Consider the following 18,831-nt stretch of genomic DNA (forward strand, 5'->3'; position numbering starts at 1 on the left):
ACTGTAGGGGGGCATGGTCGGTTACCAGGGTGAACTTACGGCCGAGAAGGTAATACCGCAGCACCAGGACTGCCCACTTGATGGCCAGGGCCTCCTTCTCAACGGCGGCGTAGTTCTTCTCAGCCGAGGACAGCTTCCTGCTGATGTAAATAATAGGATGCTCCTCACCTTCCTGGATTTGCGATAGAACGGCCCCGAGTCCGGTGTCGGAGGCATCCGTCTGCAGCAGGAAGGGGCAGCTAAAGTCGGGGGCCCGGAGCACTGGCGACGAGGTAAGGGCCGTCTTGAGCCGGGCGAAGGCCTCCTCGGCGGCGGTTGTCCATTGTATCTTTTCCGGCTGCCCCTTCCTGGTCAGGTCTGAAGGAGGAGAGGTTGGGGATAAAGCAGCGATAGTACCCCGCCAACCCCAAGAAAGCTCGTACCTGGGTCTTCGTCTGGGGCTGGGAAGCGGTAAGTATGGCCTCTACCTTCTTTTCCTGTGGTCGGATGAGGCCACGGCCGACCTGGAAGCCCAGGTACTTCGCTTCGGAGAGCGCTAGGTGGCATTTTCGGGGGTTGGCGGTTAGTCCAGCCCGCCGGAGCTCCGAGAGCACCCTCCGCAGACGTTCCAGGTGTTCATCCCATGCCTCGGAGTGCACGACGACATCATCCAGGTAGGCGGCTGCATAGGCTTGGTGGGGTCTCAGGAGGATATCCATCATACGCTGGAAGGTGGCGGGCGCTCCGTGCAGGCCGAAGGGAAGGGTCCGGTACTGCCAGTGTCCACTAGACGTGGAGAACGCTGTCTTCGGTTTGGCAGACGTGGTGAGTGGGACTTGCCAGTATCCTTTCGTCAGGTCGAGAGTAGAAATGTACCGGGCCCTCCCCAGCCGATCCAACAGCTCATCTACCCGAGGCATGGGATAGCCGTCGAACTCGGAGACCTCATTGAGGCGGCGGAAGTCGTTGCAGAAGCGGAGGGTGCCATCCGGCTTGGGTACCATCACGATGGGGCTGGACCATGGGCTGCGTGACGGTTCGATTACCCCCAACTTCAGCATTTGTTGAATTTCCTCCTCAATAGCCTGCCGACGGGCTTCTGGGACTCGGTAGGGCCGTTTCCTGACGATCACTCCAGGGGGCGTCCTGATGTCATGCTGGATGACGTTGGTCTGCCCTGGTTGGGAGGAGAACACATCCTTAAACTGACTGACCAGGTGTTGCAGCTCGGTCTTCTGGGCAGCCGACAGATGGGGATTCATGTCGACAACCACGGGATCGGTGAGACTGAGGGCGGCTACCTGCTCGTTGGTCCCTTGCCATTTCTTCAGTAGGTTAATGTGATACAGTTGCTCCGCTTGTCTTCGTCCAGGCTGGCGTAGTCGGTAAGTTACTGGTCCAACCTTCTCCACTACCATATAGGGACCCTGCCAGGACGCCAGGAACTTGCACGCGGAGGTGGGGACCAAGACCATCACCCTGTCTCCCGGCTGGAATTCCCGTGGTTGGGCTGCCCGATTGTAGTGGAGTTGTTGGGCTTGCTGTGCCTTGCTGAGGTGTTCCCGGACTAATGGCATGACCCGGTCAATCCTCTCCCTCATCTGCTTCACATGCTCGATGACCGTGCGGTGGGGTGCCGGCTGCTGCTCCCAAGCCTCCCGAGCGACATCCAGCAGCCCCCGTGGCTGGCGGCCGAACAGGAGCTCGAAGGGGGTGAAACCAGTTGAGGCCTGGGGTACTTCCCGGATTCCAAACAGGACGTAGGGGACCATGGGGTCCCAGTCACGTCTGTCTTCGGCAGCTACTCTACGGAGCATCCGCTTGAGGGTCTGATTAAAGCGTTCTACAAGTCCGTCGGTCTGCGGGTGGTAGACAGTCGTCCTCAACTGTTTCACCCGCAGCAGCCTGCAGAGGTCTGCCATTAGCCGGGACATGAACGGTGTACCCTGGTCAGTCAGTATCTCGGACGGGATGCCGACCAGGCTGGCCAACAGAAACAGCTCCTGGGCGATGGCCTTCGCTGTTGCTTTACGCAGGGGGACTGCTTCCGGATACCGGGTGGCATAGTCGACGATGACAAGGATGTGTTCATGACCTCGGGCAGACTTAGGCAACGGCCCCACAAGATCCAATCCGATCCGCTCGAAGGGCACCTCAATGATGGATAAAGGAATGAGCGGACTGGGGGGAGGAGATCTGGGCGCGGTGCGCTGACAGGTAGGACATGCCTGGCAGAATCTCTTCACTTCCGCTTCCATGCCTGGCCAGTGAAACCGGTCCCAGATACGCTGAGGGGTATTCGCGGCTCCCAGGTGACCCGCCATAGGATGGGAGTGTGCAAGTTCCAGAATGGCCTCCGTCTTGGTCCGTGGGACGAGTAACAACTCCTTCTCCTCCCCCCTGCGCTGGGCGACGCAGTATAGCAGGCCCCTTCGGACAATGAAGTGCGGGAGAGGATGGGGCCGTGGGAGGATGTCTTTCTCATCCACAGCGCGGACTTGCCCCCAGCAATGCTTCAGCCGATCGTCCTCCCGTTGTTCTTTGGCAAAAGAGCCCCCCTCACTGGCCTGATGGAAAACATCATAGAAAAGATTAGTAGTTTGAGAGGGGGACTCACCATCTCGTGGAGGGCACAGTCGTGCGTGAATGAGGGTGACCGCACTGCCCGAATCCAGAAGCGCCCGTATGGGTTTGCCATTCACGGTGACGTCTGCTTCTGGGGCCGCAGGTGGAACGCGCTGATGTACGATGCACCCCGCCAGCCAGGTCCGCGGAGTCGTAGTGGGATCGGCGGTGGGCATGGGCTCGTCCATCGGTGAGGGAACCGTCGGCCTGCCAACTGCGCGCGGGGTGCCCTCTGGCGTGCGTCGCTCCTGGACCACCCTCCGGGGAAACGGCGGCGCCCTCTCCCCAACCTCCCGGTGTTGGACAGCGTCCGCCAGCTCGATCGCCTCCACTAGGTCCAGGACAGTGGCGGGATTCCTCATCCCGACGGCTTGGCGGTGGGCTCGGGGCAGGGCTCATTGGAGGCGATCAACCACCACACGTTCCACTATCTGGGCTGCGGTGGGCTCTCCTTCCAGCAGCCAGTGTTGGGCTAAGCGGACGAGTTCGGCCGCCTGGGCTCGCGCTGGCACCCGGGCTTTATATTCCCACTCGAAGAACTGTTGCGCAGCGCAAATGGGGGAAAGCCCCAGTCGGGCAAGGATTTCCCGCTTCACCTCTCCATAATCATCAGCCCTTGCTGGTGGTGGAGGAAGTACTGAATCTCAGTACTTAAGTAAAAGTACAAATAAACAGAGACATATTTACTTTAGTAAAAGTAAAAGTACCACAATGAAAACCCTACTTAAGTAAAAAGTAAAAAGTACCTGATTTTAAATGTACTTTAAGTACTAAAAGTAAAAGTACTTTCATAACAATTTATTCTCTTAATGTCTATATTCTAATAATTAGGGCTGTAACAATATGCAATATGAAACTGAAATCGCGACACTCGGATCCACGAACCTGTGTGGCGGTGTGAGTGTGAGAAGGCAGAATCGCGACACACCCCTTATTTGAAGTTACGTAACATTATACAATACGTAGACCTGGATAAATTCTTTAAGATTGGGCAATCCCAGCGTTATGGACATGACAATTGCAGTAAAAACTTGAAATGTAAATCTTGAAATGTAAATTCTCAAATAGCCTACCAATTGAAACTGTTTATATATCCTCCTTACTCCCTTAATAAAGAAGTCCAGACATTAGAAAAATACTAGTCTACAGACACATGCGTTTTATATTTAATATGAGGGAAATATAAATCCGTAACGGACGTGACACAAAAAAAATCTTTAACTTTTAGGTGGCAAAATATTTTTTACTTTTTAGTAATTCTGTGAATTTCACTGCGCAAACCAAAAATAATATACCCACCGGATGAAGAAGGGCTGTGAACTGTGAAACTCATGAACCGAAACTCAGGTCTGTACTTGCCTCACAAACCTGAGACGTATATATATAGAAAGCTTGAAATGTGTATACTTTTAAACAGAACAATTCAAAACGAAAGAAAACAGACTGTTCTCTGCATGTAGGCATAATCCGTATGAAATGTGCATTTCTCTCTGGCGCGTTCACTGCAAAGATCGCGCGTCAGCATCAATTAAAATGTCTCCTTGTTATATTTTACATAGGCTATTCATAATCATTACTTTTGCTGGTTCTTTGTGACAGCTTTTAGGTGCTTTATTGGCAGCGCCACAGTTACATGTTACATGAACGCGTCAGCACCGAAAACATGGAGATTTTTTTCAATCCCTGTTTTGGCAAGGGGAAAACTGATCAGAAAATGTAACGAAAATGTAACGAAACGTTGTAGAAATGTAGTGGAGTAGAAAGTATAATAATTGCTGCAAAAAGTAACGAAGTAAAAGTCAAAAGTATGCACTATTGATTGTACTTAAGTAAAGTACAGATACGTGAAAAATGTACTTAAGTAAAGTAACGAAGTATTTTTACTTCGTTACATTCCACCACTGGGTACACAACAAGGTAGCTCAGTGCAATGGCCCCGGAGGGTGGATTTTTATTAATACTTGAAGTGAAGGTAATGGGGAAAAGGTGCTCGGTGCGATCGTGTCTGGTGGTTCTACGGCGTCCTCGTGTCCGTGAAGGGGTGTCCAGGCGTGCGTGCTGAGGTCGTCGGTCACTCGCTGCCTTCTGCGTAACAAAGAGAGAGAACGTTAGAACCAGAGCGCTCTGCATGAGACGTGAGTCTGTTTGAGTGAGAGCGGCGGTGGCTTCTTAAGCTCTGTGTTGATGAGCGGCAGCTGGGACCGATCGGCCTGTGATGAGGACGTGCAGGTGCAGCGTGTTGGTTGCCAGGGCGACGCTGATGAGCCCAGAGACACTCGTCACAATATATATATATATATGTATGTAGACAGACAACACCAAATAAGATTAACAATTTTACATATTGCACTTACTGAAGAAAGCTATAGCGTTGCACTGTTTGGACATGCTTTATAGTTTCCTGGTTTGCGACATCACCCGCTTCTGACGTCTCATCACACCATTGGACTGATTTCACACATGCTTCATGACGCAGTCACGCAGAGTGGTTCCCACAGTGTCAATCAACACATAATCAGGTGCCTCACTCCATTCAGTCATGTGTTTTTGGATTAAGATTGTTTTAGAGGAAACTGGTTTAATACGTTTATAATGTGCTTTCATGTCTCGTACCTTTCTTAGTAATAGACATACTGTCGATTACCTGTAGAGCTTACTTTGAACAGTAATGTTGGCATGCTGACGCCAAGTGTTTGGTTCATGATCGAATGTGTTTTTGGATCCAAGAATCGATTCACTGATTCACTTCCATTTACTTGAAACGACTGAGACATATCAGACACAAGTATTTGTTAAAGTTTAACAAATAATATTTAAAACTCACTCTGGGATCTGTGGTGCCATCCCCCCAACAAGGGCAAGAAGGTCTTAGTTACCATGACCACGATCAGATAAGTTGGTTTTATTGGTGTTATAAATATGGTCACGTGGTCTAGACCGAGACAATGGGGAAGACAGAAACAGACTTTAAAACAGACTTTGCTGCATTAATCTGATCTATAAATGAACATCCATTCCAGAAAATTGTGTGAATGATTTACTGTCTTGTGTAGTGTTTTTAATTCTATTATTGTTTTGATACTGTGTATTTTTATGATAGAACCAATGGTCAATGTAACCTCACCTATACCATGTTTGGTCTCTATAAATTGGTACTTTGAAGATCGAAATGATTGTGTACATGATATGCCGATAGCTGCGCAACATATTAGTATTACAAGAATCTTTCTTAGTTTCGTCATCAGAAACCAATCCAGCTGCACATGCAAATGAGCACGCTTAGAACAAAGATTCATAAATCAACCACAGAGGAATTTTCCCTCTTGGAAATTCCACCCTTCTCATTTGTCAAGCAATCCCGGAGAGGTGGGGCCTTTCTCAGGCTTTATTAGAGACAAATTCACAGTGACCCTCCTCTCTCTTCTGCTGGCTCTCTACCGCTGCTTCTTTGGGTTGATGTCTGTGGGGACGTCTGTTGTTTAGTTTAGTTATGTTTGTGATTTAGTTAATAAAACTTGTGCACAATACGTATTTGGTTCTGATTCTCAGCTTGCAACAAAGTCTATTTTACGAACTTGATCTTGTCAGATGCTCTAAGCGCTGAACATGCTAAGAAATTATTATTTTTCGGTGACCATGAAAGATACGCTTTTCTTAGAATGAATGAATAATCAAAAGAGTTCGTTGGACGAACTGATTAATTGATTGTAATATTAATTTAGCTACATCAAGTTAATCCAGTTAACTGACCCAAATATTAATAATGAATCATAATTAATAATTATGAGTTATTCATATTTCCCCTTTGAGCTAACTCGTTACATACTAACTCATATTTTTATACTCTATATAAATATATACTATACTCATATATGCTCACTGAAATCGCCCACATTTCACAAATAACAAGTTGGCTAAATAATTGTGCATGGGTAAAATTAACTGATGACCAAGTAGGCTACAAATAAAATGAAGTACTGAACTAGTTGAATAAAATAAAAATAAATCTCAACCAATTTGCCGCCTTGAAAACGCCATTTTGATGCAGACTGCTGAATTAAAATGATTTTCATTGTTTTAAAATTTTGCGTTGCCATATCTGACCAGAGGCATCACTAGATCCTTTTGAAATACACACTGTGGCCCAGTAATACATTACTGATAAATGCTTCTCTGATGTTGGAAATTACTTTATTCCAACCGATGATTTTTTTCTGATCATGTCCTCCTTTGTGTTTTCTATTTCTAATTCCAGAATAGTGAATGAATCACTACTGATCTAATTAAACAGGTTTAGAAAATGGTCTGAAATTGTTCATGATTCAGTTTGATTCGTTCAAACAGTTCACTTAATCACTGATTCGTTTCCAGATGTTTCTAACACGAAATAATGGGATATATAAGACAGAAACCAAAAAGAGCCCTGAATGAGGTCCATATTTGCAATCCATTGAAGGAAACAAACATGCGAATGTCTTCTTTGTCAGTGATGAAGCAGCTGCAGCATGCCTAAACCCCTCCCTTGATGATGACATAATTTAATGCCATTCTAATAACCATGTCATTGTTGGAAACTTTTCCTTCATCGAAGCAGAGACCAGGAGACGTTGGGATATCTTTCAAGCAGAAGTTACAATTATTGAGAACTCGCTGTGCATCGCTGTAGTCATCCAAGTCTGACTAAAGCAGTGTACATTGTAGTTATACATTTAGAGGGGAGGGATTTACATAGAGGTGACATGTAAATGAAGTCTTGTCACCTGATCTCATCAGCATAACAGTATCATTCAAATGCATAGATGCTAATCCAATCAGCCTGACAGTATCACCCATACCTTCACATTATCATAGCTTAACATGGGAAAATGACACTGTTCAGGAGGTGCATAAAGACAAAAGGTTCATGTCAGACACCTGAGTTGCTTGACTTAATCTTCTTTGAATCTCATCAACTATGCCTCAAAATGTAAAACACAGTGTACAGACCTTTATCAGTTTATATACCATTGTATTGGAACCTAGTTGTAACATTTTATAAATTTGTGTAATACAACATCATCAAACCTTGCTACACAATACTTATATTTTTATATACATGAATTTGATTGTCCACAATGCACATTATTTGATTTATCAATGCTTTTATTAGAAGAGTGTTTTAGAGAAGATATTTAGAAGAGATTAAAGTTGAGAAGAGATGTGATTTCAGAATAACATTTTATAAAGATAAGATCAGAAAAAAGTAAATGTAGTTCAAAGTAACTATTGAGAAGCTTAAAATCTTTTGGTCCCCTGAACACAAATATAGGACATCAAGTATGAACAGGGTGCATCGTTCCAGCAACTGGTAACTGTAGGATGAAATAATGAAATAAGTTATTCTGATCGTTATAGGTGTTAGAATCAAAATAAAACAGAATGTTCAACTTAAAGGGATGGTTTGGAGTAATTTCAACCTATAGGGTCCTTTGCACCATGAACTCGAGCCAAACACTTCCCAGAAGCTTTTTTTTCTAATTTACGAGATACAACCTTGGATCCATTAGCGCCTGCACTAAGCCATTCAGTTGATATCTCTGATATGACCCTATAGGTTGAAATTACTCCGAACCATCCCTTTAAGGCACTTTGTGAAATCCAAATGAGTCATTTCATGTTATGTATGATATGAAATTGTAGTATTGTAAATTATAACTGAAAGTATTCAAAAAACAGATTGCATTCTTACAGGGAAATCTGATCTCCAAACAGTTCTCAGAACCATATTGATTGTTAGGTTCTCCACGGCACCAGTTGGTATAGTACAACTTAGTTCCATCACTCCACAGCCACTGTCCTTCCTAATGAGTGAAGAGAGTGAATACAAAGATTGCACTACTGCAGTCAGACTTCAGGAAGAAGTCAAACCATCTTCTTTAGAAACTTCTTCATTCATTAGAAACCATCTTCATTGCCTTTACTAAAGCAGACATTTTTTATTAGACAAATAGCATAGGTCTCTTTAGAACACACAATTTAACTTACTTGTACACTATCATGAGCACCAACCCAAGAACGTGTGGAAGAAGGCATCAGACTCAGCAGGAAATCATTTTCCATTCTATTGCTCACTTGTGCGAGATTCGCACCATGACTTTGACAGTTTCTCTAAAGAGACAGATTTTGTTTATTGTCAATACAAAATCGAATCTTTTTAACAAAGCATAAGTGACTTTTTAAACAACAGTTTAGTAATTTGCAAACAAAGTCTGCTCTTATTGATTATTTTCTTATTATCAGTTCTGTATAATTCATTTGCAGAAAATAAAGTTACTATAAAAAATAAATAGTTGTATTTTATGAGCTCAAAAGTTTAAATTCTCCTTACAGAATCTGCAAAATGTTAATTATTTTCACAAAATAAGAGCAATCATACAAAAAATAATGTTCTTTTTTATTAACCCCTTACGCCCTGAAGGCATTTTTAGTGACACACACAAAAGTAAAGACTCATAACTCCAAAACTATAGCAAGGAGAGTCAAAAGTTAAGTATCGTTTGATATTGATTTTTCAAAATCAATCGTTTGATTTTCCAAAATATAAATTACATCGCATTTGGGAGAGATGTGTACTTCGGGTTTAAGGGGTTAAAAAGTCCTGAATAAGATATTTCCACAACTGTTTTCTTTTTTTTTTTCTTTTTTTTTTTTTGTGATGGTTGTTCTTGAGTCCCTTGTTTGTCCTGAGCAGTTAAACCATCCAATGTTCTTCAGAAAAATCCTCCAGGTCCTGCAAATTCTTCAGTTTTACAGCATCTTTTGCATATTTGAACCCTTTTTGCATATTTTTCAAAAAAAAAAAAAAAAAAAAAATTATTGATGCATTTTGTCTCCTTCTGGTGCATCAGTTAATTGTTGAATCTTTTTTAATAGTTGTGTTTGAGTCCCTCAATTACAACAATTAAAAAAGATTCAAACATTCACTGATGCTCCATATGTTTTGCATCAAATATGCATAAGATGCTGTAAAACTGAAGAATTTGCAGGACCTGGAGGATTTTTTCTGAAGAACATTGGACTGCTCAGCACAAACAATGTACTCAAGAACAACCATCACAAAACAAATTGTGGATCATCCGGGTAAGGAGACACAGTATTAGGAATCAAGGGTAACCTACATACACTTTTCAACAGGTTATTTTTATAAATTCAGCTTTTATTTTTATTTTCTTTGTCTTGTGGACTATATGTAAACATAATTTATATAAAATATCTTATTCAGGACAGTACTTAATAAAAAAATAACATGCATTTTGTATGATTGCTCTTATTTTGTGGGAAAAAAAACATTTTGCAGATTCTGCAAGGAGTATGTAAACTTTTCAATGTTTCTATCTATCTATCTATTTATCTGTTTCTATCTATCTATCTTTCTATCTATCCATCTATGTTTCTATCTATCTATCTTTCTTTCTTTCTATCTATGTAGAGTTAAAGACACCAATATAAAGTGTAACCAAATCACCTTGTTGTAACAAACACATTACCTTTGCTGTGTTCCAGTTAGTCAACTCAGAGAAGAATTTGTAGCATTGGTGTCTAAAATGTGTCCATCCATTGGGGCATTTGTTCTTTAAATGACCTGTATCTAGTACATAAACGTTAGGGTTCTTGTAATATTCACAGCCAAGAATGTTTTTATTTTTATTTATGTAGCTTATTTTATGTTTGTGTGATTATGTGCTGAAAATATGTGTATTTTAGACACTGTAAACCCCTCATTATAGTCATACAAATATTAGTCAATGGAATATTGTAGGTCTGCATTTCCAAAATGTTTTTAAATAGCAAGGGCTTTTACAAATAAATGTCTTGGTTACCTCTTGCATTCCCCATGGAGAAGATCATGAAAAGAAGCAGAAAACTTTTCAGCATCGCCATGATGAACCTGAAATTAATAAACAGGAAAAGGTAAATGTCAGCAAGCACTCATATGCTGCACACTGCCATTCTCAATGCATTAAATGACAAAGCACAAAAATACTTTAATAAGTTCCAGAAACAGCCGTGCTTTGCTTTTATAATTTACTTACTGTAATATCAATTGTGTGTAGGCTGTGTTAGATAAATTTTCAGGTAGACTATCTGAATCTTCAATGCTATCAGTCGAAAACAGGCACCTCAACCCTTGTGATGTGTGGCAGCAGCAGCGCGAGATATCTAGGGAGAATGATCAAGCAGACACAGAGCCTGTGTAATACCATAACATTCTCATATTTATTGAGGGAAGATGGGTCATATTTATACATTAGAGATCAGGCAATAACATCCAGGATGTCCTGTTGGGCAACCAATTATTTTCAAAGATCAAACCTTATACCATATATGGTATATTAAGAATTATAGTAACAATTCAGAGAGAGCAAATGTTCAAATGTCTTGGTGTTGCCTTTTGCGTGCAAGAGTGCCAGTGTTCAAGGTCTAGTTCTTCACTAAAAAAAAAAAAAAAAGTAAAATGTACTTAATTCTTCTTTTGCAAGTTATTGCATTCTTTTTTTTTTTCTTTTTTTTTTACTCACTCATTTGAAGTTGACTTTGCAATACATTTCAAGTACATTTTACTCACTGAAATAAGCCATGCTTTTAAAGCGTATAAAAGCATTTAAGAAAACAACACAGTAGATTTTGTGTTACACTTTATTACACAATAAAGGTAATGAGGTACCCAACCAAACACAGAAACCTCAATACTTGATACACAACACACAATAACGGTAACAATCAGTAGTTTGAGGATGAATGGGTCATTTTGAGAAGAAAATGAACTCATCACAAAACCACAAATTACTAAACCTAACAATGAAAGCAACCTACTCAACTTTATCAGAAATTTGAGGTAGGTTTTACTTAATTTTATAACTTGCTTAAAGAATCATTGTAAACATGACAAACAATTCCAAGTAAAATATACTTATAAATTCAAGTTTTAATTTCTACAAGCTTGAATAGAGTAATAATATAGAATTTATTTGTATTATTCTCGCCTGCACTAACTTTTGTAATTTAGAAATTACATTTGTTTTTTAATTCCCTTCACCACAGAATAATCTTTATCAGTCTAGGTGTGTCCACGATGTGCACATAACGTAAAAAAGTTACACAAGGGCAGTCTTACACAAGAACAGTCAAAAGTGAAGCTTAAGAGATAAGAAAATTCAAATGTGTGTAAACACGGTTCCTTGTGTTAAAATCGCATGTGCTGAACTACTGTAGAGTAGCCTAAACTTTTTACCTGTTGAAGGTGTAAAGGAGTTAGACAGTACAGTATAGTTGCGATTTTCCTGTAAAAACATGTTTTAACTAACGGGAGCTTCAGTAAGCACACGTAGCCTATGTCTCTAAAGTGGATTTACATAACCATATAACGTTACATCTTAAAGACGCTTATTTTAAATGTCTATTTACATCTGAAAGGAAAATATTCTATAAGTATTGAAGATGAGCACATCACAACATGAAATAGACATCTGAGTGATGAATGTGTGCTATTATGTAGGATAATTCACTGTTGTCAATACTGTTTACATTAGACAAATGTGCTGTAAGTAAAGTAAATACACAAATCTATAAAGTAACTAAACATAAGTTGTCTATTGTATTTGTCCCTTAGTACTGTTGATAAATTGAGGAACATTTAAGTTGGATAAAAAGTGAGTTAACAAATCAGCAACAACCTCAACATGTAAATGTAGTATTGAGCTCATAAATCACAGAGGTAACGTGAATCTTGTCGGGATGTTACAGGGACAGATGAACAGATGTGTGTTTATCCAGTGGAGAGTGGCTCATGAAGCTGAATGCTGCCATCAAAGCCTTTGAGTGAGTGTACAACAGAAATGGATAACAAAATCAATTAAATATTAAGTTGTGGTTTATTTTAATTATTGTAATTTCAAATATTACAACCCTTTTCGGTAACACTTTATAATAACTGCACACTATTAATCATTAGTTAAGCATTAGAAAACAGTTAATTCATCATTTATAAAGCATTAATAGACATTAATAAGCAATTTATAAATACAGCTATAAATGCTTTATACTTGATTTAAAAGCATATCTATAATGTGTTTAATAATTGTATTTTCATACTTTATTAATGATCAATTTATCATTTCTAAATGAAGTATTGCATTATTTACACATCAGTTATTTAAGAGTTGTCAGTGGTTCATAAGATCACTTAGAAATTGTAAGTAAATGATTAATAAACTATTTAAATGTACATTCATATATCTTATTATTCAGACATATAGTAATAGTTACTTAGTGTGTTAATAAATGCTTTATTAACATGTATTTCTACTGTAATTCAGGGTTAATTCAGGTAGTTATAAAGCATTTAGTAGTTGTTAGTTAACTATTTTTGTGAGCTAATCTAAAGTGAGGACTAGTTATGCCTTGTAAAGCATTTACAAAGGAGATTTAAAGGCTGTTAATATTTCTATGTTCTGTATCGCTGTGTTGTGTTTGTTTCCTTTTTCTGTTTAGAAGAAAACTGAGTCTTTAAATCTCCTTTATACATGCTTTACAAGGCATGAATAGTCCTCACTTTAGATGAGCTCACAAAATAGTTAACTGACCACTACTAAATGCTTTATAACTACCTGAATCTACTATATTTACTTACAATTTTTAAGTGATCTTATGAATCACTGGCAACTCATAAATAACTGCTTTGTAAATAATGCTATACTTCATTTAGAAATGATAAATTGATCATTAATAAATTATGAAAATACAATTATTAAACACATTATAGATACGCTTTTAAATCAAGAATAAAGCATTTATAGCTGTATTTATATACTGCTTATTAATGTCTATTAATGCTTTATAAATGATGAATTAACTGTTTACTAATGCTTAACTAATGATTAATAGTGTGCAGTTATTATAAAGTGTTACCCAAGCTTCCAGATGGCTAGAGTTGTTGGGACCAGACTTCCTTGTTAGAGACAGGTGGAGGACCCTGTACAAACTCCCTGTAGAAAAGCGAACTGGTGATCTGCAGTGGAGGATCATACACGGGGCGATAGCTACGGACAGGCATGTGGCACACCTGAACCCAGCAGTGGGGGGGCAGTGTAGGTTTTGTGGTGAGGGTGAAGATCTAGAGCATCTGTTTTTAAAATGCAATAGATTAAATGATTTGTTTGAATTACTTGCAGCTTGGTTTCAGGGGTTTGCAGAAGAATTTTCAGACAAAATATTTCTAGGAGGGTTGAAATATAGATTTTTATTAAGAAGGAGAGTATGTTTATTGAATTATTTAATAGGGACAGCAAAATTGGCCATATGGAAAACAAGAAAGAACAAGGGCCTAGAGTTGGCAGCAACAAATTCTAGAGTAATGTGTATGAGTCTGGTGGCAGCAAGATTGAGAATGGAATTTACATATTACAGTCTCACAAATAATGTACCTGCTTTTTGTGAAATCTGGTGTATCAATGAGGTTCTATGTGTTGTACATGATGATCAATTGGTCTTAGGGTTTAAAAAAAAAAAGTATTTTTATTTATTTTTTTGAATATTACATTTTATTATTATTATTATTATTATTGTGAATGAGATATAAATGATGTCTAAATAAAAGTTGTTTAATCCTCTCTCTCTCTCTCTCTCTCTCTCTCTCTCTCTCTCTCCACAATGAATAAGGACATTGTCTGATAGGATCATCTGTTATTAAATGTCAATATCAATAATTGAAAATATCAACCAGACTGAGGCAACAATGACTCGTTAAATACGATCTGAAGTTCGAGCCTTATGACACCCGAAGCGAAACACGCACTCTAGTAAACCGACACACGCCTCGATACGGGGCTTCACTAGAAATTGTGTCGCTTATGTGATACGCGCATCGAAGCTTCAGTGTCATATGTAACATCACTATCTACCGAGTCTGCATCTATGTTCCATGCATCTGGGAGTCTGCATTCAAGTTCAGTGTATCTATGAGTCTACGTCTAAGTCTCAAGGATCTACTGAGACTGTCATCTATGGAATCCATTATCTCCTGAGTTTGATTATTTAAAGACATTTCCTGAGTTCGAGCATTCAAAGACACTATCTGAGTTCCAGTATTCAAAGATGCTTCCTGAGTTCAAGTATTCCAAGAGACAAGTTCATTGCCTTTTGAGTTTGACCTTCAGTTGCCTCCAGGGATTCTTGGGGTTGCACATGTGTATAAATAAAGTTTGAGTTTAAATTGTATTCTGGTCTCCTGTCCTGGTATAGCGTGACTGCGTGGTACAACTCGGCTCGGCTAGCTTTACTTTGGCTCGGTTTGCTTTTCCACTGCAGTTTAGTCTGCTGGGTCATTCCGTGTCAACTCAACTAGACGTCCACGGCTCAATATATATTTTTTTTCTGTAGGAATTATAAACATAAATAGTGATGAAAGACAAAATATTAAATGTCACAGATGTATATTTACTGAGTAATCCACTGTTTTTTGCCTCAAGTTTGGAGAAGTATTAAAGATATCTTAATATCCTTATCAGAAACACACTTCAACACACAAGTTCTTAAACACGAGAGGGGAACACAAGACAGGAATCATGACAGTGACTTAGTGTTCATATTTTCTTAAGCTTCACTTTTGACTGTTCTTGTGTAAGACTGCCCTTGTGTAACTTTTTTACGTTATGTGCTCATCGTGGACACACCTAGACTGATAAAGATTATTCTGTGGTGAAGGGAATAAAAAAACAAATGTAATTTCTAGATTACAAAAGTTAGTTCAGGCAAGAATAATAAATTCTATATTTCTCAATTCAAGCTTGTAGAAATTAAAACTTGATTTATAATTTTACTTGGAATTGCTTTTATTGTTTACAATGATTCTTTAAGGAAGTATCAAAGTTACCGTTATTGTGTGTTGTGTATCAAGTATTGAGGTTTCTGTGTTTGGTTGGGTACCTCATTACCTTTGTGTAATAAAGTGTAACACAAAATCTACTGTGTTGTTTTCTTTAATGCTTTTAAGTAAACCATACGCTTTAAAAGCATGGCTTATCTCAGTGAATAAAATGTACTTGAAATGTATTGCAAAGTAAACTTCAAATGAGTGAGTAGAAATTATTCCACAAACTCTAACTGGCCAAGTTAAATTGACTTATTCTCTTTGTAAATTTTACTTAATTTAGTTAATTCCATATGTGAAATTTACTTTAAAAAAAAAAATGAATGCAATAACTTGCAAAAGAAGAATTAAGTACATTTTACTTATTTTTTTCAGTGAAGAACTAGACCTTGAACACTGGCACTCTTGCACGCAAAAGGCAACTCCAATACATTTGAACATTTGACCTCTCTTAATTGTTACTATAATTCTTAATATGCCATATATGGTAAGGTTTGATCTTTGAATATAATTGGTTGCCCAACAGGACATTCTGGATGTTATTGCCTGATCTCTTATGTATATAAATATGACCCATCTTCCCTCAATAAATATGAGAATGTTATGGTATTACACAGGCTCTGTGTCTGCTTGATCATTCTCCCTTCACACATCACAAGGGTTGAGGTGCCTGTTTTCAACTTGAGTATTCAGATAGTCTACCTGAAATTTATCTAACACAGCCTATACACACTTGATATTAAGTAAATTATAAAAGCAAAGCACGGCTGTTTCTGGAACTTCACGCAGTCTTCTTCTGAGATTCTGAAGGCAACAATTTGAAAACCAAGGTGAGTTTTTGGAACAGAGACCAACTGAATAAATTTTCTACCTAAAGTATTTTTGTGCTTTGTCATTTAATGCATTGAGAATGGCAGTGTGCAGCATATGAGTGCATGCAGACATTTACCTTTTCCTGTTTATTAATTTCAGGTTCATTATGGCGATGCTGAAAAGTTTTCTGCTTCTTTTCATGATCTTCTCCATGGGGAATGCAGGAGGTAACCAAGACATTTATTTGTAAAAACCCTTGCTATTAAATTTTTTTTTTTTGTGGAAATGTACAATATTACATTGACTAATTTTTGCATGGTTAATGAAGGGTTTACAGTGTATAAAGTGCACATTTCAGCACATAACATACAACAACATTCTTTGTTGTGAATATTACAAGAACCCTAACGTTTATGTACTGGATGCAGATACTTTGGGCAAAAAATGCCCCGCTGGATGGATAAATTTTGGACACCAATGCTACAAGTACTTCTCTCATTCGACTAACTGGATCACAGCAGAGGTAATGTACAATAAGGTTATTTGGTCACACTTTATATTGGTGTTTTTAACCATCTAAATAGACAGATGTACAGCCATGTATGTACACAATAAGTACATAGTATACATATTAAAGACACTTAATATGAAGTGGATTTTTTTTTTGTAAAACATTATTTTCTGCAAATAAATAATACAGAAAACTGATACTAAGCAAATAATCAATCAGAGCAGACTTTGTTTGCAAATGTCGTTTAAAAAGTCACTTATGCTTTATGCTAAAAAAATAGATTTTGTATTGACTATAATGTGTCTCTTTAGAGAAACTGTCAAAGTCTTGGTGGGAATCTCGCATCTGTGCACGATAAACTGCAAAATGATTTCCTGCTGAGTCTGATGCCTTCTTCCACACGTTCTTGGGTTGGTGCTAATGATGGTGTACAAGTAAGTTAAATTGTGTCCTAACGAGACCTAATTGTTTGTCTAATAAAAAAAATGTCTGCTTTAAACAGTAAAGGCAATGAAGAAGTTTCTAAAGAAGATGGTTTGACTTCTTCCTGAAGTCTGACTGCAGTAGTACAATCTTTGTATTCACTCTCTTCACTCATTAGGAAGGACAGTGGTTGTGGAGTGATGGAACTAAGTTTTTCTATACCAACTGGTGCCGTGGAGAACCTAACAATCTACGTGGTTCTGAGAACTGTGTGGAGATCAACTGGACCTGTAAGAATGCAATCTGTTTTTTTAATACTTTCAGTTATAATTTACAATACTGCAATTTCATATCATACAGTACAATGAAATGACTCATTTGGATTTCACAAAGTGCCTTAAGACATTCTGTTTTATTTTGATTCTAACACCTCTATAATGATCAGAATAACTTATTTCATTATTTCACCCTACAGCTAACCGTTGCTGGAACGATGAGTCCTGTTCAACCTCAATGTCCTATGTTTGTGTTAAGGGCATGTGAGACCATATGCAGTCATGCTGATCCACAGTTACTTTGATTGAACGGCATTTACTTTTTTCTAAACTTATCTTTACAAAAATGTTATTCTGAAATCAAATCTCTTCTGACAACTTTAATCTCTTCTCTGAAACACTCCTCGTATTAATAAAAGCATTGATAAAGCAAATCATGTGCATTGTGGACAATCAAATTAATGTATATACAAATATAAGTAGGCCTAAATTGTGTAGCAAGGTTTGAGGACATGGATATTAGAATGGCATTAAATGATGTCATCATCAGGGGAGGGGTTTAAGAATGCAGCTCCTTCATAATTGACAAAGAAATTTGCATGTTTGTTTCCTACAATTGTAAGCACATATGGACTTACAAGGCTCTTAATTGTTTTCTGTCTTATAAAATATATCATTATTTCGGTGTGAGAAACTTCTGCAAACTAATCAGTGATTGAGTCAACTGTTTGAACGAATCAAACTAAATCACTAATAATTAAGTTGGCTTGAGAAAGCCAACTTACTGAAATCCTATTTAAACGTATTATTATTATTATTTTTCTTCTGATCATACTCCTAGAGCTTTAACTCTACATACTCCAAACTCAGGTCAGACCTTCAGACTGTTCTGACTCGAGTTGCTATATCTTTTCAGACTGATTTGACTTTCAGTTTGCTTAAAAATTAATATTAAAAATCATAAAAATCCCATTGACTTTCATTGCAGACTGTTCAAATTGAGCCAAGACTACGGTGGCCCAGTAGTGCACAAACACAAAAACTCAAATCTAAACTCCTTGACTCAATTAAACTACTATTCTATGTACTAATAAACCAACCTACCTATCTATCTATTCTATGTACTAATAAACCTATCTATCTATCTATCTATCTATCTATCTATCTATCTATCTATCTTTCTAACTAATCTATCTTTCTTTATAACTAACTTATCTATCTTTCTTTCTAACTAATCTATCTATCTTTCTAACTAACTAACTAACTTATCTATCTTTCTTTCTTTCTTTCTTTCTTTC

General features: G+C 38.6%; 2 protein-coding genes across 3 annotated transcripts in view; one reads left to right on the forward strand and one right to left on the reverse strand.

The window, feature by feature from the left end:
• The window catches only part of LOC311297474 (ladderlectin-like), a 31,650-nt gene extending 13,683 nt beyond the window's left edge, over positions 1 to 17,967 (forward strand). The window contains exons 1-6 of one of the 2 annotated variants that reach the window (XM_084419774.1): positions 16,104 to 16,341; positions 16,484 to 16,551; positions 16,753 to 16,847; positions 17,147 to 17,269; positions 17,437 to 17,548; positions 17,734 to 17,967. In XM_084419774.1, coding sequence (XP_084275900.1) covers positions 16,491 to 16,551; positions 16,753 to 16,847; positions 17,147 to 17,269; positions 17,437 to 17,548; positions 17,734 to 17,801 — 459 coding nt within the window. In that variant the 5' untranslated portion in view covers positions 16,104 to 16,341; positions 16,484 to 16,490 and the 3' untranslated portion in view covers positions 17,802 to 17,967. Of the gene's footprint in view, positions 1 to 16,103; positions 16,342 to 16,483; positions 16,552 to 16,752; positions 16,848 to 17,146; positions 17,270 to 17,436; positions 17,549 to 17,733 lie in introns of those variants that run through there. The other variant, XM_084419775.1, reaches the window with a different exon arrangement.
• On the reverse strand, positions 106 to 4,509 carry LOC311297472 (uncharacterized protein). The gene is made up of 2 exons (XM_084419770.1): positions 3,531 to 4,509; positions 106 to 3,489 (listed from the first exon to the last, which is right to left on the reverse strand). The coding sequence occupies exon 2, from the start codon at positions 2,964 to 2,966 to the stop codon at positions 240 to 242; it is 2,727 nt and encodes a 908-aa protein (XP_084275896.1). The 5' UTR covers positions 2,967 to 3,489; positions 3,531 to 4,509; the 3' UTR covers positions 106 to 239.
• Positions 17,968 to 18,831: the final 864 nt, after the last annotated feature.

This window comes from Rutilus rutilus, assembly GCF_951802725.1.
Source record: "Rutilus rutilus genome assembly, chromosome: 9".
NCBI classification, from domain to species: domain Eukaryota; kingdom Metazoa; phylum Chordata; class Actinopteri; order Cypriniformes; family Leuciscidae; genus Rutilus; species Rutilus rutilus.

What these genes read in the sequence shown, in the direction of transcription:
- LOC311297472 (XM_084419770.1), bottom strand. Translation starts at nt 2,966, where the DNA reads ATGAGGAATCCCGCCACTGTCCTGGACCTAGTGGAGGCGATCGAGCTG.